At 37.8% G+C, this 23,990-nt stretch overlaps 1 protein-coding gene across 2 annotated transcripts in view; it reads right to left on the bottom strand.

The window, feature by feature from the left end:
* The window catches only part of LAMA2 (laminin subunit alpha 2), a 613,797-nt gene that overhangs the window by 450,683 nt on the left and 139,124 nt on the right, over positions 1-23,990 (bottom strand). For both annotated transcript variants that reach the window (XM_078447300.2, XM_078447301.2), the window contains exons 2-3: positions 15,907-16,077; positions 6,450-6,562 (exon numbers count right to left, since the gene is read on the bottom strand). In XM_078447300.2, the coding sequence (XP_078303426.2) occupies positions 6,450-6,562; positions 15,907-16,077 (284 nt within the window). The remainder of the gene's footprint in view (positions 1-6,449; positions 6,563-15,906; positions 16,078-23,990) is intronic.

Here is a 23,990-nt window from a genome sequence, read left to right as displayed (position 1 = left end):
TTAAGACCTGAAGAGGACACCAGAAGGGCAAATGAACAGGGAGATGAGTCCAGAAATGAAATGGGGTGGGGTGGAAAAAAGATCCTATAAATCCTCCTGGGTCATTGTGCTTTTCCCACTGGGTGAGATGGAAGGCCATTAGGGAACTTTAGTGGAAGGAGTGATATAATCTGATTTTGTACTAATAGGATCCATGTGACTGCAATGTTGAATGTAGACCTGAGGGGAGACAATTAGAACTAATGTTCCACACAATGTAGACACTAAAGCTGGTTGTCACCTTCATTAATGATTAAGAGGTCAGCATAAATTCACTTAGAGGAAGAACATATATTTTCTAATTAACCATAGATTCGACTTATGACATTCAATCAATGATCTTAAAAGAACAACAACAACAACAACAACAAAAACTAAGGCAAGAACAGTGATTGTAATCATATTCTGCTATACTAAACAAGATGTATCCATGTAGGACATCTTGAATGTGTAGATCATGATTTCCTCTATTGATGATTTTGTATTCATCAATTTAGTAGTGGCCCAAATACTACCAGGAAAAAAAGTCAGTGATTTGAAGAGCAGCCATGGGCTATTCTTTCATCAAATCTCCTGAGTTCTTGCTAAATGCCGAGCTCCACAATGGAATAAACGGAAACCTCTGTCTTCAAGGACTCAAAATAGAGTGGGACTATTGGGAAATAAACATCTGATCACCACACCATGGGCTAATAATGCCTTTGTAGAGATCTGTCTCCAGGAGAAAACCCTTACATCGAATAGACTGTATTGAATAGAAGCATATTAAATTGGTGCAGCCGCTCTGAAAAGCAGTGTGGAGGTTCCTCAGAAAATTAAAAATAGACCTACCCTATGACCCAGCAATAGCACTGCTAGGAATTTATCCAAGGGATACAGGAGTACTGATGCATAGGGGCACTTGTACCCCAATGTTTATAGCAGCACTCTCAACAATAGCCAAATTATGGAAAGAGCCTAAATGTCCATCAACTGATGAATGGATAAAGAAATTGTGGTTTATATACACAATGGAATACTACGTGGCAATGAGAAAAAATGAAATATGGCCTTTTGTAGCAATGTGGATGGAACTGGAGAGTGTGATGCTAAGTGAAATAAGCCATACAGAGAAAGACAGATACCATATGGTTTCACTCTTATGTGGATCCTGAGAAACGTAACAGAAACCCATGGGGGAGGGGAAGGAAAAAAAAAAAAAAAAGAGGTTAGAGTGGGAGAGAGCCAAAGCATAAGAGACTGTTAAAAACTGAGAACAAACTGAGGGTTGATGGGGGATGGGAGGGAGGGCAGGGTGGGTGATGGGTATTGAGGAGGGCACCTTTTGGGATGAGCACTGGGTGTTGTATGGAAACCAATTTGACAGCAAATTTCATATATTAAAAAATAAAATAAATAAATAAATAAATAATTAAAAAAAATTAAAAAAAAAAAAAAGAATAGAAGCATATTCAGCAACACTATTTCAATCTTGTAGGGCATGGGGCGCCTGGGTGGCTCGGTCGGTTAAGCATCCGACTTCAGCTCAGGTCACGATCTCGCGGTCCGTGAGATCGAGCCCCGTGTCGGACTCTGGGCTGATGGCTCAGAGCCTGGAGCCTGCTTCCGATTCTGTGTCTCCCTCTCTCTCTGCCCCTCCCCCGTTCATGTTCTGTCTCTCTCTGTCTCAAAAATAAATAAACATTTAAAAAATAAATAAATAAATCTTGTATGGCTTTTAAATATATTACATGTGTATGTCTCTTTTGCTTAGATAATGAGATATTAATTAAATGTATATCATTTATACCCCATCCAACCTCTTGAATGCTTATAAATTCTCTCTCTCTCTCTCTCTCTCTTTTTCATTCTTTAATAGGTGGAGCTAATGTTCTCTAAGCTATAGGGCAATGGATTTGTTTAACAGGAATGAGTAAGAGGAGTGTGAGAAAAGAATATGCAATGAAAGGATAACAATCTTCCTTTGAGATTGAAAATTTGACCATCCTTATTATGTTTAAACAAGAAAATATTGAATATAGGAAAAATTGAACATACTGAAATATTTTAATGTATTTCACACTTTATTATTACAAAAATGTCCAATCATTTCACTAACAGTTTAAGGATATAGGAAAAATGTTTCCATGCTACTCACATAGATTTTAAAACCATAGTATTTGCACAGTAATGCTAATTCAACCTCCTTCCAAACCTCATTTAACACTGTTAACCTAACTCACTAAATATGTCTCTGTAAGGTCAATGAATAAAATATTTAGGTCAAGATCTCGGTAGCTTCAAGACTATCTTTCTTTACAAATGCATTTTTAGTTTTGGGGGATAGACCAGGAAGAGAAGTGAATTGTTTATCAAAATGAAGGAGACTCCTTCACATGCGTATAACTAATTTCATGGCATACCTGGATTATGCAGGAATGAAAATGACCTCACTTTATATTAACAAAGTCTATCAAAAAGCTGCCTGCCCGCCTATGTTTTATCTCACTTGCCTCCAGTTGGCTTTCTTCCTAAATAAATCAAAGAGAGAGAAAATGGCCAGATTTTTTTTAAGTCAAAAAATGAGATCAGATATAACCCATATTATAGTAAAAATCTGGTTGGAAAGGAGTTAAAAGGGACTATTTTGGATATCCTATTAACTTTTAAGTCCCCATTATTGTCTTTTAAATTGCTGTATATTTTTCTTTGCCATCATACTGGATTTTTGTATACACATTGTGCAGTTAAGTTTCTCTTCAAGTTTATGCTGATACCAGGACCTTACAATACCCAAAATTGCTATTTTGCTATTATCATCACTTCAAATTTCTTACCATGATATTGTAATATTTATTATGCTAATCTAGAAATTGGGGCACAGCATGATGAAGTCATTTGCTCAAGATATGCTGTGAGTAAATAACAGAATTGGGAAAAGTTAATAATTCCTCAGTAATAAAAATCTGAAAACAATCTATTAATAAAATAAGGAGCCACTCTCTTCTCAGTAAATTGCTTTGTTTTTCATACTTATTTAGAATGTTAAAGTGTCAAAAGGAATTTTCTGGTGTAATCTACAAAGATTTAATCAAGGAAATTCAATGGCGGCTGTTTATATGTAAAATAGTAATTTTATTAAAAGTATTTCACGGAGGAGCCAAGTATATATCAACAACAGCAAGTAAAACTGGCATTGGCTGAAATTCATACATCTCGAAATAAAAAGGAGAGCCAAGGAATGGTCAAATCTCTTGCTGAATCAATGACAAACAAACACTTAGTGATATTTACCTATTCATTATAAAACTGCTGTCCTTGGTTCCCAGTAGGATAATAGCTCATATTATGCTGAATAACCCATTAATCCTTCATGATGCAGGTTTAAAAAAAGACAGAAGTTATGCTATTTTAGAGGCATACTAAAATGTACTAGAAAATGAGAGATCTAGTCTCTTGTTTTACAATAAAACAGATGGTTGTATTCTCCCATAGAAGCCAGGAGATCATAATGTGGTACTTCTAGAATCCAAGCAATAAACGAAGCTCTTAAAATTAAATACCAAAATTTCTCATGAGCAACCTAAGCTAGCCTTCAGATCCCAGTTTAGGAAATACTGGTCTGGATTCAGACTACCTAGCTTGAAATCCTAGCCCTGTCCATAATTAGCTTTGTAAAGAAGGCCAAGTCACTTGACTTTTCAAAGTCTCAGTGGGTTGTTTTTTTTTTGTTTTTTTTTGTTTTTTTTTTTTTTGTTTTTTTGTTTTTTTTTTTTACATAAGGATAATAATTCCAGCTGCCCTTTTAAGATTTTTGTGAGAAGTAAATAAATACTCAGGATGTCCACATTGTCTCTGTTGCCAATGCATTGAAACATGCCTGCCTGCAGCTTTGTTCCTTAGCTAAACAAGTTCCAGGAATGTGTTACAAGTTACAGGAATTTGTTACTCCAAGCCTAAGACCAAAGGAGAGGGCTAAAGCCCCTTCTTGCCTGAGGAATTCCATCATAAAAACAGATTACAAAACCTACTTAACTTTTTACATCACTAAAACACTGGCTAAGTTAAAACCTTGAGTCAAATAGAAATAAAGATTTATCTCATTTTACAAATTGCACTGCCCTTCTCTTGAACATACAGTAGGTTGATTTGCAGGAAGTAGGAGGGGGTTAAAATAAGTAAGGACATGGGTGGGTGCCATCCTGTAATATAGGGGCCCATGTACGGCTTCCACTAGGCGTACTCCAGACTTTGGAGTTAGGTAGACCTGTCTTATAAATAGAATTTTATAACTTGTTATGAAGACTCAACTATAAAAGATGTCTTGGAGTATTCACTCATTTTAAGGCTATTAAACTAAACAGGAAAACAATCCACATACGTCTTAAGATACCATGCGGGAATAGATAAGTGGCGATACAAAGCAAACCTAGGAAAAAAGAAATGTCTTCATTGAGAAATGGGCTTTCAGGTGGACTCTGACCTGTTGAATTAATAATGATAGGAATGTTGGATAGAAATGATTTAATAAAAACTTGTAATGGTACCATCCAGTTTTAAACTGGAAGGGAAAAATGCTGCTATGCTTATTAAATATATACTATTATGGTTGAGAGCAAAGAGTAATATAAGTGATTTATGTAAATTATATTAAGAGTAGACTGCCTGGGTGGCTCAGACGGTTAAGTGTCCCACTTCAGCTCAGGTCATGATCTCATGGTCCATGAGTTTGAGCCCTGAGTGAGGCTCTGTGCTGAAAGCTTAGAGCCTGGAGCCTGCTTTGAATTGTGTGTCTCCCTCTCTCCCTGCCCCTCTCCTGCTCGCATTCTGTCCCTTTGCCTCTCAAAAATAAATAACATTAAAAAAAAAAAAGAGTTGACTCTGAAGTTGCCCCATGTGCAAATTGAAGAATAAGCAGAGAGTAAACTAGAGAAATTAGCCATCACTATTTATTAACTCCCTATCCCCGACAATGACTCGAGGTAACAGCAAAATCACTTCTGATTGCGAAGGCCAACTTTCAAACACCGCATGAAGAGAGAGAACCACGGTGACTGATAAAGAACTAAGCTGTCTTTATCAGAAGAGGGATGAAGTCTACTTTGAAGGTGGGATCCTCGGGGGATTCATGCACCAGAGATCATTGACCTAAAGCATGATTGATCAGTGCGATAGTTTGCCCTGCCATTCCTTGATAGTGCTTGGAGACTTACTGGGAAATACCATTAACTCAAGGCTGACATTCAGCTGTTAGTATGGGTGGATATAAATCCATGCCACCTGGTGATTTAGTTGCAGCCCTGAGCCCTTGCTATCACCCAGGTGCTTAGGTCCTGAATTGTCTCAGATGGGTAAACAGAAGATCTCCTGTGAGACCCACCAGCCAGCAATTTGGAGTTCCCCAATGTGTATACCCTGGCCAAAAATGGGCCCAAGCTCTGAAAAGAGGAGGTTGTACCCCTGTTGATGATACACAGCATCCATATGTGAAATGGCTGGTATCTATCTGGTCCTCTGAGAATGTGACCAATCCCCATTGGCTGGTGCTTCCCTCCACCATGACTACCTGTGTTAATATGACCTCTACAGTGTATATATAGTATCTGTCACTAACTATCTTGGTCATTCTGCCTTCACTAACCCCAAAATGCTTTGCTTCTCTGTCCTTACTGGGCCCAGGAGGAATGGCTGAGAGCCTTTCCCTCATAGATTACAGGGAATCAGAAAGAGGTTGAGTTACAGAAGCAACCTATGTAAAATGCCCCCAGTCTCAGGCTTCAGTCAATTAAATTAGTTTTTATATTTGGAATAACAGCAAAATATGGAAACACTTTACCAGATCCCATCCTATCTGCAAGCCTAAATAATTTGGGGTGATGGTGGTCCTTGAGTAATAACTTCAGCCTGACCTGAATATTGTGAATGAAAAGAAGAAAGAAATTAAGTGTAGAAGGCACCCGGGCCTCTGCCACACAAACTTGAGCAACTTGAACGTCAATTTTGTACAACTACAAGGCTTGTTACCTCATTTAGTGGCCCAAGTTTAATTTAAGAATCAACTGTCACAGCTTGTTCAACTCTCAGTAATGAGAGGCAATTTACTCAAGAGCCCTGTTATCCAAGAACCTTTCAGTAAACACACCATGATCAGAACGGGAGAGCTGTAGTATTTTAAAAGTTAAAAAATGGCACTATTATATTTTCTTTATGTAAAACGTGCTTGATCTATATTTTCATCATTAACTCTCATTAGTCAAAACAGAGTCAGCTGCTAATTCAGTTCTAAACTCTTCATGTGAATTCATTTTCATTGTGCTTTAGAAATAAATGCAAAATTCACCCAAGAACTACTAACTAAACAAATAGTAAATCAAAAATACAATTTTAAAAGTAGAAAATTGGTAAATAAAAAAAAAAAAGAGGGACTATACCTGCTGTAAATCCAGTGTAATCGTCACATAATGGTATTCAATTCCATTCTTAATACTGGGACTCTGCCACCAAGTGTTCTTTCCATCAATAGCATTTGTAATCGGGTGTCTCTCTATTGAATCAGCAGCAGGTGAAAGGACAAAAAAAGAACATATAATGAATTGATCGCTGTTTCTTTAAAGAAAAAAAGTAAAACTAAGTTGAAGCCATCATCATGTGAATATCAAACAGCAAAATAATACAAAGAGAGCAATTCATATCTTCAAGAGAATTTATTTAATTCTCTTTTTCAGACCACTCTATATGGCTTTTAATCCAGCTTTTTCAGACCACTCTATATGGCATATGAAATGCTTAAATACTTAGGCTATAAGAGAAGCTGTTCAACACTCTGGCCATCAATTAAAATAGGCAACTTTGAAGATTACTACAGAAATTAAGCGTGAAGAAATAATATTGAAATCTGATGAACACGTCAGTCCTTCCAAGATGCAAAAATTAATGTTTGAGGCAGCTCTTGTATGCCATCCACACTGTGGGGAAAAAAACCCATAAAATTCTGAATTGTGGTTGAGGATTTGCCCTTTTGACATGTTCATTATTACCAAGACTTGGGCAGCCCAATATGTTACCTGGGATTTTTTTTTTTTAAGTTTATTTTTGAGAGAGACAGAGACAGTGTGAGTGAGGGAGGAGCAAAGAGAGGGAGAGAGAGAATCCCAAGTAGGCTTTGCACCATCAACGCAGAGCCCAATGTAGTGCTTAAACCCATGAACCGGGAGATCATCACCTGAGCTGAAACTGAGAGTCAGATGCTTAATTGACTGCACCACCCTGGTGCCAGTTACCTGGGCTTAATACAAAATGCTGTCAGGTCCATCCTATGAGGCTTTTCATGGTCAGTCCTTAACTTGCCAACTTTCAACCAGTATTTACAAATATAATGAGGGGCAGGGTGCCTGGGTGGCTCAGTCAGTTGAGTGTCAGACTTTGGATCAGGTCGTGATCTCATGGTTCGGTTTGTGGGGTTTGAGCACTTGCTGCTGTCAGTGCAGAGCCTGCTTTGGATCCTCTGTCTGCCTTTCTCTCTGCCCCTCCCCTGCTCGTGCTCTCTCTCAAAAATAAATAAAGTTAAAAAATAAAAATAAAAAATAAAAATATAATGAAAGATACTCCAAACCTCTCATTTAGCATTGTCCATCCCCATCATCACTAACTCAGTGGAGGAGTCTGCACAATAATGGCAAGCAGGGAGACAACAGCACACAAAACTCTCCTACCAACAAAACATGGATCTTCCTTCTCCTTTACTACCTATAGCTGAGAACAGAACCTACTGTTCTGTACTGGAGGGGCTCCTGGGTAGCTCAGCTAGTTAAGCATCCGACTCTTGATTTCAGTTCAGACCATGATCTCTCAGTGGGTGAGTTCAAGCCCTGCATCGGGTTCTGTGCTGACTGCTCAGATCTTGTTTGGGATTTTCTCTCTCTCTCTCTCTCCCTCTCTCTCCGCCCTTCCCCCACTCCTGCTCTTTCTCTTTATCAAAATAAATAAATAAAATTAAAAAATAATTTAAAAATAAATAAAAGGAAGACTGGAGATAGACGATGGGAGGGGTGGACATTCACCCCAGCCCTCCCCACCCCTACTGTTCTTTCTTACCATTCCTTTTCTCCTTACACCCCTCAAACCTCACATTTCTTCTCCAATTTAGCTCCATGCATCTCACAACAGCAGCCATTACCCCTGAGGTGCCAAAGCCCTCATTCTGCTTTGGTTCTTAGCCATTGGAAATCTGTTCTCGTTTCCAAGTAACACAAGTTCTGTTTTGTTCTCAGCAGGCCCAGCTCATTCACAGGTGAGAATGGCAGGAGTGGAGGTAGATGGAGAGGTTCCTATTTCTTCTTTTCTTTTTTTTTTAATGTTTATTTTTGAGAGAGAGAGAGAGAGAGAGCGCGCGCGCGCAAATGGGGGAGGGGCAGAGAGAGAGGGAGACACAGAATCCGAAGCAGGCTCCAGGCTCTGAGCTGTCAGCACAGAGCCCGATGCGGGGCTCGAACTCACAAACCTCAAGATCATGACCTGAGCCGAAGTCGGACGCTTAACCAATTAACCCACCCAGGTTCCCCAAGAGGTTCCTATTTCTATTCCAAGGGCTGCACTAAGGGTACTTAACTTCCTAAATTCTCACTTGAAAGTCAGCCTATTTGCCCATAGAAATGTAAATAAACTGGAGGCTAGATTCCCTGCTACTCTTCTATACGTCACAGATAACATATGCTTTGGAGCATCAGTCTTGAGAACTTCTGAACACTACTTCTCCGGGGAGATGTTTCAAATAAATAGTCTAAGAGTAACCTTTTAGATTAGAACACAATCTTTTTTGGTAAATGGAAGGAATACTTCAAATAATGAACAAACCTCATCACTACAAGGAGCAATCATGGACTTCCGTTTGCCTACAAGGTGTAGCATGTAGCCATGTACTCTAATGATAATGGTGATGAAAAAAGCATGATATCTGCAATATGAAGGGGGGCGTATGAGGAGATAAATAGTCCACCTGTATTCCACCTGGCTCCACCATTCAGTATTCAACAATGGCAACTCACTTAAACCGTGTGTGCAATTCTTGAACTAGGGTTAACAAAACTCCACTCACAGCAGTGGTTTCCAGATTAAGTTTCAGAAAAAAAGTAAAGTAAAAAAAATGTGTATGAGAGGTTTGTGGAACTGAAATAGGAGTTCTAGCTCTTTATTTATGTAAAACATAGGAACCTCCAGTCAACTTTTACTGTCATTTAATGTACCATCACTGTTATTTCATAAACTAATGAACATTAGAACCAGGCAAAGTTTTAAAGAACCATAATTTCAAAATGAAGAACCATTTTTAAAATGCACTCATTTTGTTTTCACAAAAAATTAGGAATTTCTCAGTTTCTCTTTTTTCCAGGGGCCAGTAAACATATCTTGGATGAGAACTCTAATCTTACAGGGTTACCAGAGGAACATTACAGCTATTAATAGTCTAACCATTATTACGCATATATATAAAATAAATTATACATCTGTTCAAAATGTATACTGTTCTGAATCTTAGTTACAGGCAAATTGCATTTCGTAAAAAATGTGAAAGTCACAAAACAAAGCAAAATGAAGTCCTCAATGCAATAGGAATTTGATAATAACGTCAAGTCATCTTCAAAAGAAAAATTTTATTCAAAACTGAATATTCATTAAGTTTCCCATCTTTAGATCGTGAGTATTTTTAGATTAATTTTGTTAAAGTAGCCTGCTATACCTTGTTTAATTAAAAACATAAAGGTTTATGTCCTTGACTTACTTATGGGAACATGAGAGCATAGGACAGAACAAAAATGTTCTATTTTTACTGATAAATGATTTAATTCAACTAAACAACTGGATGGACTTTGTTTTGTCTCAAGTCTTACCACATTAGCAGTCCACTGAGATGAGGCATCCTACCTCATTAATGAAAAGTAAAACTGCTGACCGTATTTAATAATTAGCACTAGTGAACTTGTTCTGTTGAAGCTATAGCAAAGGTGTCAGGTCTTTATAACGACAGCAAATACCATAAGCATAACTAAATATCAAACAAATGCCCTTGTGGTGTCAATGCGTGCTGAAATTGACACGTCAGGAATCAGCCATAAATGAAATATTACTGGCATTGCTTCTGAAGAAAAATAAATACCACAACAAACATTCCCCAAACATCCTCTGGAATCTTCTTTACAGATTGTGGGTTTAATATGTGTTAGAAAAACACACCCACAACCATATTTCCAAATCAGATTTGTGGCTCAGGTAATTCTGGGAGAAGCTATCTAATTGGAAATTTTTATATCTGCCACCTCAGGTCAAATTGATATGAGAATTAGTCATGAAAATGAGGACTGGGAGATGAATCAACAATTAACCATAATCCCCATTATGAAAGTTTAATCATAATTAATTTGCAAATACTGATTAATTGTTGGCATACTTCCCTTATTTAGAATGAGATAGAAACTTACAACATCCTCAACAGGGATAGCTACACAAGTAAATCCAAGGGCTAACTGCATCAGAATACTGTCCAGGGAATCGTTGATGAAGTAAATCTTTCAAACTGCTAATTTTTAATTGGAAAGCACAATCTAGTAACCGGAAGTTCAAGCTTCCTTTTCTTTGTATGGTGATTACGCACAGACCTGCCTGATATGTTCTAGCAGTTCAATGCATTTGTAAAATTTTATCATCTGCTGCTCCAACTTTTCCTAAAATATATTCATGTAGTTTATTGCTAGATTTTTATTCTTATGGGGTATGTTCTTTCCCTATCTCTAGTTCCAAAACAAGACTTTGAAACGTAATGAAGGTGGTAGCTTAAAATTAATCACACAAAGTAAATCCAGATTATGATAGGTTAAAAAACACTTCAGGCAGGGGCAGCTGGGTGGCCCAGTTGGTTGAGCTTCTGAACCAACTTTAGCTCAGGTCATAATCTCAGGTCATGGTGAGTTTGAGCCCCGCATTAGGCTCTGTGCTGACAGCTCGGAGCCTGGAACCTGCTTCGCATTCTGGGTCTCCCCCTCTCTCTCTGCCCCTCCCCTGCTCACACTGTGTCTGTCTGTCTCTCTCTCTCTCTCTCTGTCTCTCTCTCTCTCTCTCTCAAAAATAAATATTAAAAGAAAGTTTTTAAAAAAAACACTTCAGGTAAATAAAAATGAGGAAATATAAGACATACTTCCTGTGCATCTTGCTTTACTAAAACAATCTGTCATTTCTGTCCCAATATAAACCTATGGGACAGGCTTGCTTAAATATGGATGTCTTCCATGGAGACATAAGAGACCCTGACTATATAACTCTGAAGGGGGAAATGACAGGATCGCTCCTGGACTCAGTTTAGCAAATGCACCTCATTCATTTTTCCAACCAAGAGTCTCCACTTGGAGCACCTGGGTCGCTTAGTCAGTTAGGTGTTCCACTCTTGATTTCAGCTCAGGTCATGATCTTGTGAGCTCATGGATTCAAGTCCTGCATTGGGCTCCATGCTGGCAGTGCAGAGGCTGCTTGGGATTCTCTCCCTCTGCTTCTCCCCACTTATGGACTCTCTTTCTTGCTCAAGAATTAAATATTCATATATATAATTGATAATAAATAATTATATGACTATATATTTATTATTTATAATAAATAAATTATTTAATAATAAGTTTATTATTTATAATACATAAATATTTATACTATTTTTCATAATAAAATTATATATATATATATATATTTAATTTTAAAAAAGAGTCTCCCCTCAATTATTTTCCACCCCAAGCTTTCCATCTTCCTTCCTTCCTTCCTCTGTGACTGTACACAGTTCTTTGTTTTTCTCCTTTCCTGGAATACCTTTCCTTCTAATCTCAGGCAATTCAGCTTGTTAATTCTCAGCTGAATCTGACCGCCTCTTGGAACTACCTCTCGATACTTCAGTTCCCACTAATGTTTTCCTTCTCAGAAATTCTACGTCACTTTTTATTTATTTTTTTTATTAAAAAAAATTTTTTTTTAATGTTCATTTATTTCTGAGAGAGACAGAGACAGAGACAGAGAGAGAGACAGAACAGAGCATGAGCAGGGGAGGAGCAGAGAGAAGGAAGACACAGAATCTGATGCAGGCCCCAGGCTCTGAGCTGTCAGCACAGACCCCAACGTGGGGCTCAAACCCATGAACTGTGAGATCATGACCTGAGCCGAAGCCGGACATTCAACCGACTGAGCTACCCAGGCGCTCCTGCATCACTTTTTATTTTTTAAGTTTATTTATTTATTGAGGGAGAAAAAGAGAGCATGGGGTGGGGGGAGCAAGAAAGGGGGAGAGAGAGAGAGAGAGAGAGAGAGAGAGAGAGAGAGAGAATGAAATGAATGAATCCCAAGCAGGCTCTGCACTGTCAGCTCAGAGATGGATGCAGGGTTCAGTCTCACCAACTGTGAGATCATGACCTCAGCTGAAATCAAGAGTCAGATGCTTAATGGACTGAGCCACGCAGGCGCCACTCTACATCATTTATAATATGTACCAGATAATAAGCCCTGAGTTTACTGTTTGGAATATTTGCTTAATTGCTTTCTATGTTCAAGCCTTATTTATCCTAACCTTGTACTTGTAGTCAGGAACTACACATGTATGTATTTATATTTATGTACATACATATATAAACACATATATGCATGTATACACACACACACACAACTTTACATACGTTACCTAACTCCCCCTTTCTGCCCAGTGCATCCTCTCCACCCCCTCCCCACCATTTCCATGCCTCTAGCCTTTCTCACATTCTTTATCAAATCATCAAGGCTACCAGTCTAAACCAATGGCAGTTTCTCCCCATCAGGCTTCATTTTCTTCCCTAACGAACCCAGAGCTCATAGTCCATCAATTCATTTATCTTCCAGACTTGACTTCAATTTTCTTGCCACCTTATTCTTCCATTCTACTTTCTCTGTAAAACTCCATGAGGATCAGCACAAACATTTGATTCTTCTATTCCACCCCATATAGAATTCTCACTTTATTCTCACTATGGCTCAGCAATTCTCCTCCTATTACCCAAGGGGGCTAATCAAAATTTTACTTCTTTCCTTAACAGAACACCCAGACACACATATTAATAAGAAAATTAAGAGCATTAAGTAAGAATTTCCTCCCAAATACTCCCTTCTATCTACCTCTACTCATCCTCCCTCTTTCTGATTTGATGAGTTAAAAGGATGCCTTCTTACCTGTGCTCAGTGACTCATCTGTTTTTACCTCTAAAGAACTACCACCCCCATTGTCACTTTATCTTCAAGTTTCCTGGCCTCTCCTTCCGACTGAAACTCGCTCAAATGCCCCATCTCTGAAAACCTTCAAAACACCACATCCATTCTCTTTCACACAAACGATATTTGAGACAACACCCCTATACTTCTTTCTTTCCTTTTTACCACTCGCTAACTCTTGAATATGGCTTTTGCCTCATCCGTCCACTGACTGCTTTGACAAGTTTACCAAAGGATGTCCATATTGTCAAAATCAAGGAAAATCTATTTTATACTTTTCTCACTCAATATCTTGAAGTAGCTAACATTGTTGATTATTCATTCTTCCTGAAAATTCTTTCCTTCCTCACAAGCATGGTACCTGAATCTTCTGCCTTCCTTCCTTGGATTCTGTTTCTCTTTATTGCCTTCCTGGATTCCACTAAATCTACCTCCCTTAGCTTCTGATGCTTCCCCGGGGCTTTGACCCAGGTCCTCTGCCCTTATTGTTCTAAAAAATAAGCCAACAGGTGAGATGTGTTCCATTACTCCCCACTCATACCTATATCATAATAATCTGAATCACAGATAATCAGACTCATTAAAGACATGGAAGATTCTGGTAGTTGCCATCTTAAGATTTTTTAAACATTCTGTGATACACAAGACCACCGGTTTTAATCACAAAAGTTCCAATTCTCCAAACATAATGTTTTCAGCATCTCTAAATTATATAATAGAGAGGGGACCATGCATTCTACCCTTTAACTAGTTCCAATAAAGAACACACAAGGCCTTCCAACTTTATTTTGAGGTAAAAAAATGCAAATTGTGAGAGAAAACTTCTTTCATTTTATAGGTTTTTAGCTTAAAAAGAGAAGGAAACTAAGCAAATTTTAAAATGCTATAATTGTGAAGTTTTATCCCCATTAGAACTCACCTCTTTGACATTAAGTATTCACATTATTAACCTCCCCAACAGATTTGATAATTTCCCAACGTGTATCTCTAAATCAACCTCCATTTCTAGAATCCTCTCACACCATTCTCCCCTTCTCCATATAAATTCTTTACCCATTAAACCACATTACTTATCATTATCTGAATGTATCATGCTGTTCCGTAACTCCAAGACTTGTGTATGCTTTTTCTTTTATAATACTTTTCATCTTACTTTTCTTTCTGCAGTACATGAGTCACTTTCTCCCAGAAATAGTTAAATAGCCTCTCTCATGTTCCCTTAACACTCAATTTACTTTTCTGCTTCCCCTATTCCCCCCCTAAGTCGCTTAAGTCAAGAACTATGTATGAGTTACCACTATACTTCAGTACAATGCATTGCTAGCAGCAGGGGTTCATATGCTTGCCGAATAAACACATAGATGAATCTGAGACGTCAGTGTGGTTCATAGAAGCCAGCAAGAGGGCTTTGTATGACACCTCTCCTTAAAACTCCCCTCTTGAGGTGTTTAAGAACCTTCATAATCCACTTCCAGCCTCTGCACAAGACCCATGTCTACATTCTGCTTTTTGATGCTTTTAGTTCTAGCCCTTCCAACTACTTGTAGTTCCCTGAGCAAGTAAGGTTTTCTATCTCATTCTGATCTTTCTGGCATTTTCTCGTCTCTTCTCACTCTCTCTTCTTTACCTGCGTATTTAATACTTGTCCTTGAGTCTCAGCTTAGATGGCACTTCTGGCAAGCCTTCACTTGCACCAAGACTAATTTGTAACCCTCCTCTCTCTCCCTCAGACCCCTATGCTCATTCTTTACTTTGTACCTTTTGCCTATTTCTTCACTGGTTGCAGTGAGGGACCATACCTTATTCCTGTTGATCTTCACCGGAGTACCTGGCACGTAAGTGACCAACAAATGACTAAAGCCTGCACTAATAACCACATCCTCAGATGTGATTCTGGAGGTAGTGAACCTAATGACTGCCACAGGTGTTCAGCTAGAAAACTCTTCTCAAGCACTATACCTGGTACACATAGAGAACTCCAGTAATGTTTGTCAGATGGTACAGAAGAGGTATAAAGAAGCACCCAATGGAAGAAAAGGTCTAGGAATTTGGGGACCACAAACCCTTTGACTTGAATGCAACTTCACCTCAAAGTCTCTCAACTACATGGGGTGCCTGGATGGCTCAGTCAGTTAAGCGACTGACTTCGGCTCAGGTCATGATTTCACAGTTTGTGAGTTCGAGCCGCATGTCGGGCTCTGTGCTGACAGCTCAGAGCCTGGAGCCTGCTTCAGATTCTATGTCTCCCTCTCTCTCCCCCTCCCCTACTTATGCTCTGTTTCTCTCTCTCTCTCTCTCTCTCAAAAATGAATGTTAAAAATTTTTTTAAAAAGTCTCTCAACTACAGATCTTAGCCAGTGCCATGCAAACATGTATTAAAATACATACGATATGGGGGCGCCTGGGTGGCTCAGTCGGTTAAGTGTCCAACTTCGGCTCAGGTCATGATCTCACCGTCCGTGAGTTCGAGCCCCGCGTCGGGCTCTGTGCTGACCGCTCAGAGCCTGGAGCCTGTTTCAGATTCTGTGTCTCCCTCTCTCTCTGATCCTCCCCTGTTCATGCTCTGTCTCTCTCTGTCTCAAAAATAAATAAACGTTAAAAAATTTTAAAAAATAAAATACATACGATATGGATTGCTGCTGTTTTGATTGCAGATTCGACATTGGGGGTTCCTCACAGGCTGTCCAGGGACATGCTCTACCAATTTGCAATACATTTCAGGTCCTTTTTCTCCACATGTTGCATTTGTGGTGATGAGAGCATTGGAAGCAAGATTCAGGACAGCAGGGAATAAACCTGAAAAAGAAGGATAAATGAAGATGTGTGGGCCAGAAGCAACATGGTATGATTTTGCTGCAATTTAAGATGAAATTAAGATAGGATATTTTTCAGGGCATTAAATTCCTTGAAAATTAAATAATCAGTGATAATTGAATATCTGGTTTAATTAACTACTCTACATAAATAGCATGTGTTCTCAAATGAACATTTCTTCTTCAGTCTTAAATATAAAATCTAAAGCTATCTTCTTAATGTTTAACCTGTAACATTTAATTAGGAAGAAAGCTCTGTCTCTAACACACTTAAAAAACAAAGACCTTCGGGGGTGCCTGGGTGGTTCAGTCACTTAAGTGACCAACTCTTCATTTAGGCTCAGGTCGTGAACTCACAGTGCATGGGTTCGAGCCCCACATCTGGCTCTGTGCTGACAGCACAAAACTTGCTTGGGATTTTTGTCTCCCTCTCTCTGCCCCTCTCCCACCGCCCCCCTCAAAGTAATAAAAATAAACTTATAAAATATCTTCTCTTCATGTCATTGGCAAAAGATCTTATTGAATCTTCCATCTTCCACTTCAGCTATTTTGTATTTAGTAGTAAACTATAATCGTATATAAAGATTTTGTGTAACTAAGCGTTTAGGATTTCTGTGGCCATTTTTATTCTCCAATTATTATGTAGCATTAAGTGGTTGTTATAATTCCTTTTATTCAGACTGGAGACCATAGCAAATGATGAAAGATTTTGGAAAACCATTCTTTACTGCCTTCTGTGCTAGAAAGCCATATTATATAGCAATGAGTTATCAGAAACAAGTAGTTATAGTGGTCCACGATCATATACCAGCAATTATTTCTTAGATACAATAGAAGTTTAAGCTCACTCAGGTAAAATCACAGAGACCCATGACAGCGTATAGTTGGGAAGGCCTTTCATTCCATATGAACTCAGGTTTTTCTTTCTAAAACTTAAGGTCAATTTTGCCTCACACATGTCTAGTATTTGCATTTTATGGACCTCATTTCCTGACAATATGGTAAAGCCATTTATCAGAAGCCACTCTTTAAGTGAAAAACTTGTCTGGGAGAAAATACATCTGCGATTCCAGATGATTTGACTCGATTTATATACGGAACGTGCTAACCATCTAGGTGGTCTCTGCTCTATACACACGCCAAGTAGGTCTACATTAATTCGACCTCTGCTAGAAAGACCTTATTAACTAAATCTTATGTCCCAACGTTTTACTGAGATCCCCAGAGTTTTGAGTTCATAGGTGTTTTCTTCCTTATCTTGCAAACTTAGCACATGCTAGGTACAGAGTAAGCACTCAATATATTTATAAAATGAAGGAACTCCAAAGATTGGCCACATAAATGTCCTTCGCATCATCTTCATCTTCACCCTCATCCTCATCACCAGCCTTACTGAATGTTTATAATGTTCCAGGCATTGTTCTGTCTTCTTGGGCTAATTTGCTTCAAAAGGCACCTACATGAGCAGCATGCTACTATTGCCCTTATTTTATTACGACGTTCAGTAACTTGCCTAGGATTACACATAGCAAATAGCAGAGCCATGATTTGAGACCACGGAATCTGGCTCCAGAATCTATCCTTTTAATCACTCTAGTGCTTGTTCTCTACAACGTCAAATGATACCCTACCTGAATCTAGTGCTAATTTGTGGTCCTGGTTGACCTTAGAATTGCACTGAAGGAAGTCACAGTACAGTGAATGAGAAAGATTTTTAAATGATTTTAATCTCTTTTGTAATCATTCTCAACAATTTCGAAGAAGTAAGCAAATTCCTAAGACCACCACCACAATTATCATCTCAGTCACTCTCAGGGTCTCCCAAAAAGTTGCCTTCAGACTATTTCTCTCTCTCTTCCCTCCCTCTCCATAATTCACCAGCCTCTAAAATCCCTCAGTTCTGATGCTCTAATCTAGCCAGGCCCGAGCCTGCTGGCCCTCCTGCCTTGTGCTTTTCTCCAGCGAATAGTTACTTGAGGTTTCCAATTTTTCCTTGTTTGCCAGAAGGTCAAAACTTACTTTTTTACTCAATTGCAGCCACTATCTCATTCATTCTTCCTGATAAGTTTATTTCCCCAAACCCCTCATTTCCTTCATCTATTTGCTCTGACCCTCACTCAATGAGACATTCTATCGTTAAGACGTGCACAGATGATCGTTGATCAGAAAAATATTAGCCATTCATAAAGCTATTGTTACTTATTTCATGAGGAAATATAGAGTGTTTTCTAAATGGTAAATTACTGTAAGTACAACGGTTATTACCTTTTTTTTAGTCTTTCTTGTATACAGGCTTATTGGAAACTACCTCAGTTTTGTGAAGTTAACCACATTATAAATTTTAAAATAATTTGATCATCCCCAAAACATTATCTCTCCACCTTAGACACTTTATTCTCTATATTTGTAAACGATATATGATTAAATAAATATGATCTGTCTGCCCATCTTTCTCTTCTGCCATTCATCCCCATTTTGCATTTAACTGTAATGCATTGAGCACATACTATGCCAGGTACCATAAAAGATTTGAGAATAAAATACCATTGAGATAGGCTTATTGTGGAAGTGATCTTGAGCTAAATCTCAAAGGAGAAATAGAAGTTTATCTGGTAGAGAAAAGGAAAAAACAAACTCACCAGGCAGAGGGAATAGCATATGAGTATGGACTTTTTCTGGAAAACTTAAGCGAATGTTGAGTGACTAACCAAGTAGTTGACTTTAGAATTATTCTAACCCATTAGATTATGTGATTATACAGACATGGATACAGATACAGATATATAGATATAGATATGGATATAGATCTAGATACATAGATTACACACAGAGGACACTTAATGGTTCACATAGACATCAACACAAACTGCTGCTTACTTGTCACTGTTAGTGATTTTAGTGGGATTTTTTTCCCCCAAGTCTTTATAATTTTAGTGTGTAGCATAGAACAAAGTTGGTAATTAGAAGGAAGAGATATGCTGTTTTCAGGAGGGCAAAACCCTACTTCTTATCTTGCTGGCCTGTAGTAGGAGTTTAGGTAGTTAAGCCTGTTCTTATCTTTCCAAACAAAGCCAGCTCACTTACACAAAAGGCATCTCAGGCAGTGGCCAACAGGTCTAAAACTGCCCCAGGACACTGTTGTTTTTTCTCTGTGATCTTTGTCTCCTCCTTCAACTTTGACTAGTTCTGATTCTGACCCTGGCCTTGAGTCTGTTTTGTAGGTATGGGTAAGACTCCCTATGCCCGGCTTTGGAGCAGCCCTGTGTGGAACCTGATTTGAGTAGGCTCAACCTCCACTTTCTCAGGTCTGAGTAATCATGGGAGGGGTCCATAAAGGAAAGACGGCTGGTGAAAACTACTTTACTGTATATTGTGTGGTCCAAAACATAGAATTGAATTACACCACAATTTCCCTACAGAATTAAGTGGATAAAATGTGAACGACATGACATGGCTATAAAAGAATTATAAGTAGAAAAGTAACACTGATTCAGAAGCTATTTCATATTCATTAATAGGACTTAATCCCCCCATCACCCCATTGTATAGAATTTATCAGTCTCATTTTACAAATGAAGAAAGTGCAGCTCAGAGAAGAAAAGCAATATGTACAAAATTATGAATTAGTAAGATTGATAACTATGATTTGAACTCAGCTCTTTAACCAAGAAAACATATTCTAATTTTTTTAATGTTTATTTATTTTTTGAGAAAGAGAGACAGAGTGTGAGCAGGGGAGGGGCAGAGAGAGAGAGAGAGAGTAGACACAGAATCTGAAGTAGGCTCCAGGCTCTGAGCTGTCAGCACAGAGCCCTATGCGGGGCTTGAACTCACGAACCATGAGATCATAACCTGAGCCCAAGCTGGATGCCTATCAGGGCATAAAAAAGAGCCAAAACTTGGTCCTCAGCAATGCTTATCCATTTACATCCACTGTAATGGATATGACTTATCCAGTTGCCAGTCTTTTGTTGTTTCATAGAGTTTTCTACCCATAAACAGAGAAATTAATAAAATTTACATGTATTATCTTTCAGTTCTTTCCATTGATTTGTTTCTGTTACACTTACTGATCAGGTGCTCAAAATTAACCTTTTTAATTTAATTGCCTTGCTTTGTGGTTAGGAAACAGTTGCCTTTTAAAATTTTATCAGCTATTTTACTGTTTATTTTTTACAAAAATCAGTAAACTATATTGGTCAGGGAAGGTCTCCAATTAGTTGCTAACAACCAGTTTGAAGAGTCAGTCAATATCTGAGCTTTTATTGAATCTTCAGCAGGTTGTATTAGAGATTGCAGCCCACTACCATTATATGTTAAATCTATTAAACTGTACCTATTTATTCCCATTCAAAAGCAGCAGGGTAATATTTATTTCCACTTTCAATACGGGTTGCTTGGTTAAGATTATGTAAACATTGTGAATATAAATAAACTACAAATAGCTGGTGAACCCTTATAGAGTATTGACTTACAGCCTTTTAATTCAATTTGAGGTCATGTAATGTTAATGACATAAAAGCCAGTCATCATTACCCATACAATTATGATTGACTTTTTTTTCTGAATAGTATGCAGACTAAATAAATTTAGCTGGATTTGTGGATTAACAAAATCTGAACAAAAAAACAGATAAAATTTTTTCTACCTATATATTTTCTTTGGAGATTAGAATATGACTAGTATAGAGAAAACAACAATATATTCTGTTACATAATGTATACATTTTTTAAAATTTATTTTTTAATTTACATCCAAGTTAGTTAACATACAGTGCAACAATGATTTCAGAAATAGATTCCTTAGTGCCCCTTACCCATTTAGCCCACCCCCCCCACAACCCCTCCAGTAACTCTCAGTTTGTTCTCCATATTTATGAGTCTCTTGTGTTTTGTCCCCCTCCCTGTTTTTATATTATTTTTGTTTCCCTTCCCTTATGTTCATCTGTTTTGTCTCTTAAAGTCCTCATAGGAGTGAAGTCATATGATTTTTTTCTTTCTCTGACTGACTAATTTTGCTTAGCATAACACCCTCTAGTTCCATCCACATAGTTGCAAATGGCAACATTTCATTCTTTTTGACTGCCGAGTAATATTCCGTTGTATATACATACCACATCTTCTTTATCCATTCATCCATCGATGGACATTTGGGCTCTTTCCATACTTTGGCTATTGTTGATAGTGCTGCTATAAACATGGGGGTGCATGTGACCCTTCAAAACAGCATATATCCCTTGGATAAAAACCTAGTGGTGCAATTGCTGGGTCATAGGGTAGTTCTATTTTTAGTTTTTTGAGGAACCTCCATACTGTTTTCCAGAGTGGCTGCACCAGTTTGCATTCCCACCAGCAATGCAAAAGAGATCCTCTTTCTCCGCATCCTCACCAACATTTTTTGTTGCCTGAGTTGTTCATGTTAGCCATTCTGACAGGCATGAGATGGTATCTCATTATAGTTTTGATTTGTATTTCCCTGATGATGAGAAATGTTAAACACTTTTTCATGTGTCGGTTGGCCATCTGGATGTCTTCTTTGGAGAAGTATCTATTCATGTCTTTTGCACATTTCTTCACTGGATTATTTGTTTTTTGGGTGTTGACTTTGATAAGTTCTTTATAGATTTTGGAAATTAACTATTTATCTGATATGTCATTTGCAAATATCTTCTCCCATTCCGTTGGTTGCCTTTTAGTTTTGCTGATTGTTTCCTTTGCCATGCAGAGCTTTTTATTTTGAAGACGTTCCAATATTTCATTTTGCTTTTGTTTCCCTTGCCTCCAGAGACATGTTGAGTAAGAAGTTTCTGTGGCCAATATCAAAGAGCTTATTGCCTGCTTTCTCCTCGAGGATTTTGATGGCTTCCTGTCCTATATTTAGGTCTTTCATCCATTTTTGAGTTTATTTTTGTGTATGGTATAACATAATTTATACATTTAATAAATAGTCTAGAAAAGGATAGTCTATAGTTGAAAAACAGCAATTTTTCAAAATATGACTAATATTTACAAAATTCACCAAATTTTCATTTGGATGTTTTTATACTATCTTTGCTCATCCAAATACTATGGTATGTTTGTAGATGTTTGCATTATTGTGATGATTTGCAACCTCAAAATTCCACATTCTGGTTTCAAAGAGCAGAAGCATTTTTAAAACCTGCATATACAAGTTCTACTCTTAATAATTGTGGGGTAGCTCCCAGTGAACCAACCTTCTCACAGATAACAGGTATGAATTCTAAACAAAATATATTTTTTAAAAAATCCCAAATACCTAAAAGCAATGGAGAACAACCCCAAACAGGTAAGCTGGGAGGGATGTGTGTGCTTGGAAAGGGGAAGATACGGGATGCGTTTCAGAGTGCACAGAGCACAGTGGCTAAAACTCAAGTAGAATTCCACAGTGTCTCTTGTCTGTTTGTCTTTTTCTAAACTATCTTGAAAAAACAGAGGCCAGAATTATGAACAGCCACAGCTGCTACGAAGTGAAGGAAAAATATTGGGAAAAACCTGTAAAAGGAGCCTCAAAGTATGTGTATAAACTCTTCCCAAATCTCTCACTGATGCCAGACCTGAATATGACCCAGGCAGATGCCAAGCATACAAACTGGGGCTAAAAGAACAACACAGAAATCTGCAGTAGCTGCATTCCACAGGAAAGACTACAGTTTGCTGTTTGAATCCACATACGTTAACCAACTGATATAACACAGAAATAAAAAATGGAGGACTATTCTTCAGGAAAACATAACAGAATCCTGAGTTTCTATAAATGTATCATTCACAATATCCAGGATGCACTTTTTAAAAAAAATTACTAAACATACGAAGAAACAATAAAATGCTACCCATGCTTACAGCAGTGCATAGATCAACACTGGTATCACCCAGATACTGAAGTTAGCATACAAATATTTTTAAGCAGCTTTTATACCCATAATCAAGGACACACACACAAAAAAATGCTTACAATGAAAAGACAAATAAGAAGTTTCAGTAGATGAATAGAAACTACAAAAAATATCAAATATAAATTATAGAACTGAAAAATGCAGTATCTAGAATATAAAAAAATAACAGCATGGGATTAATAGAAAATTGGAGATGAGAGAAAAAAAGTGTAAGTAAACTTGAAAAAAAAACTGATAGACTTTTTCCTAAGTTCTTTTTTTTTTCACATTTATTCATTTATTTTGAAAGAGAGATAGGGGGTGAGCAGGGGAGAGCCAGAGAATCCTAAGCAAGTTCCGAACTCAGTGCAGAGCCCAACGTGGGGCTTGAACCCATAAACAGTGAGATCATGATCTGAGCCAAAATCAACAGTCAGATTCTTAACCAACTGAGCCACACAGGTACCCCTCCTAAGTTCTTTAAATACATTTTAATGTTTAAAGAAAAAAAAATATAATATTTCGGGGGGGAGGGTTGGGCAGGGAGGGTTACAGTGTATGTTAATGTAACACATATGACAATTATAACAAAGAAATGGTGGGTGGAGAGATCATGGTAAATAGACCTACATATCTCCAAGGTTCTTATACTTTACAGTAAGTGGTAGATTATTAAAAATATTGACAGCACCAAATGTTTGACGGTTTGTGGAGCAACTGGACTAGAATTCTACTCCACTGCTGTTGGGAGTGTAAATTAGTACAACGGCATTAGAAAAAAGTCAAGCATTTTTTTTTAAATAAATTTAAACCTAGATCTACTTCATGACCCTACATTCCACCCATAGGTAAAATCCCAAGAGAAATGGCAGTATGTGTCTATGAAAAGACCTATACAAAAATGCACATGGAAGCTCTTATTATAATAACCCAACCTGGAAATAGCTCAAGTTTTTAATCAGTGGGAGAACTGATACAGAAACGGTGGTTTATTCACAAAATGG

Source organism: Panthera onca, chromosome B2 (assembly GCF_046562875.1).
Source record: "Panthera onca isolate mPanOnc1 chromosome B2, mPanOnc1 haplotype 2, whole genome shotgun sequence".
In the NCBI taxonomy this organism is placed as follows: domain Eukaryota; kingdom Metazoa; phylum Chordata; class Mammalia; order Carnivora; family Felidae; genus Panthera; species Panthera onca.
This window is presented reverse-complemented; position numbering and strand designations above follow the sequence as displayed.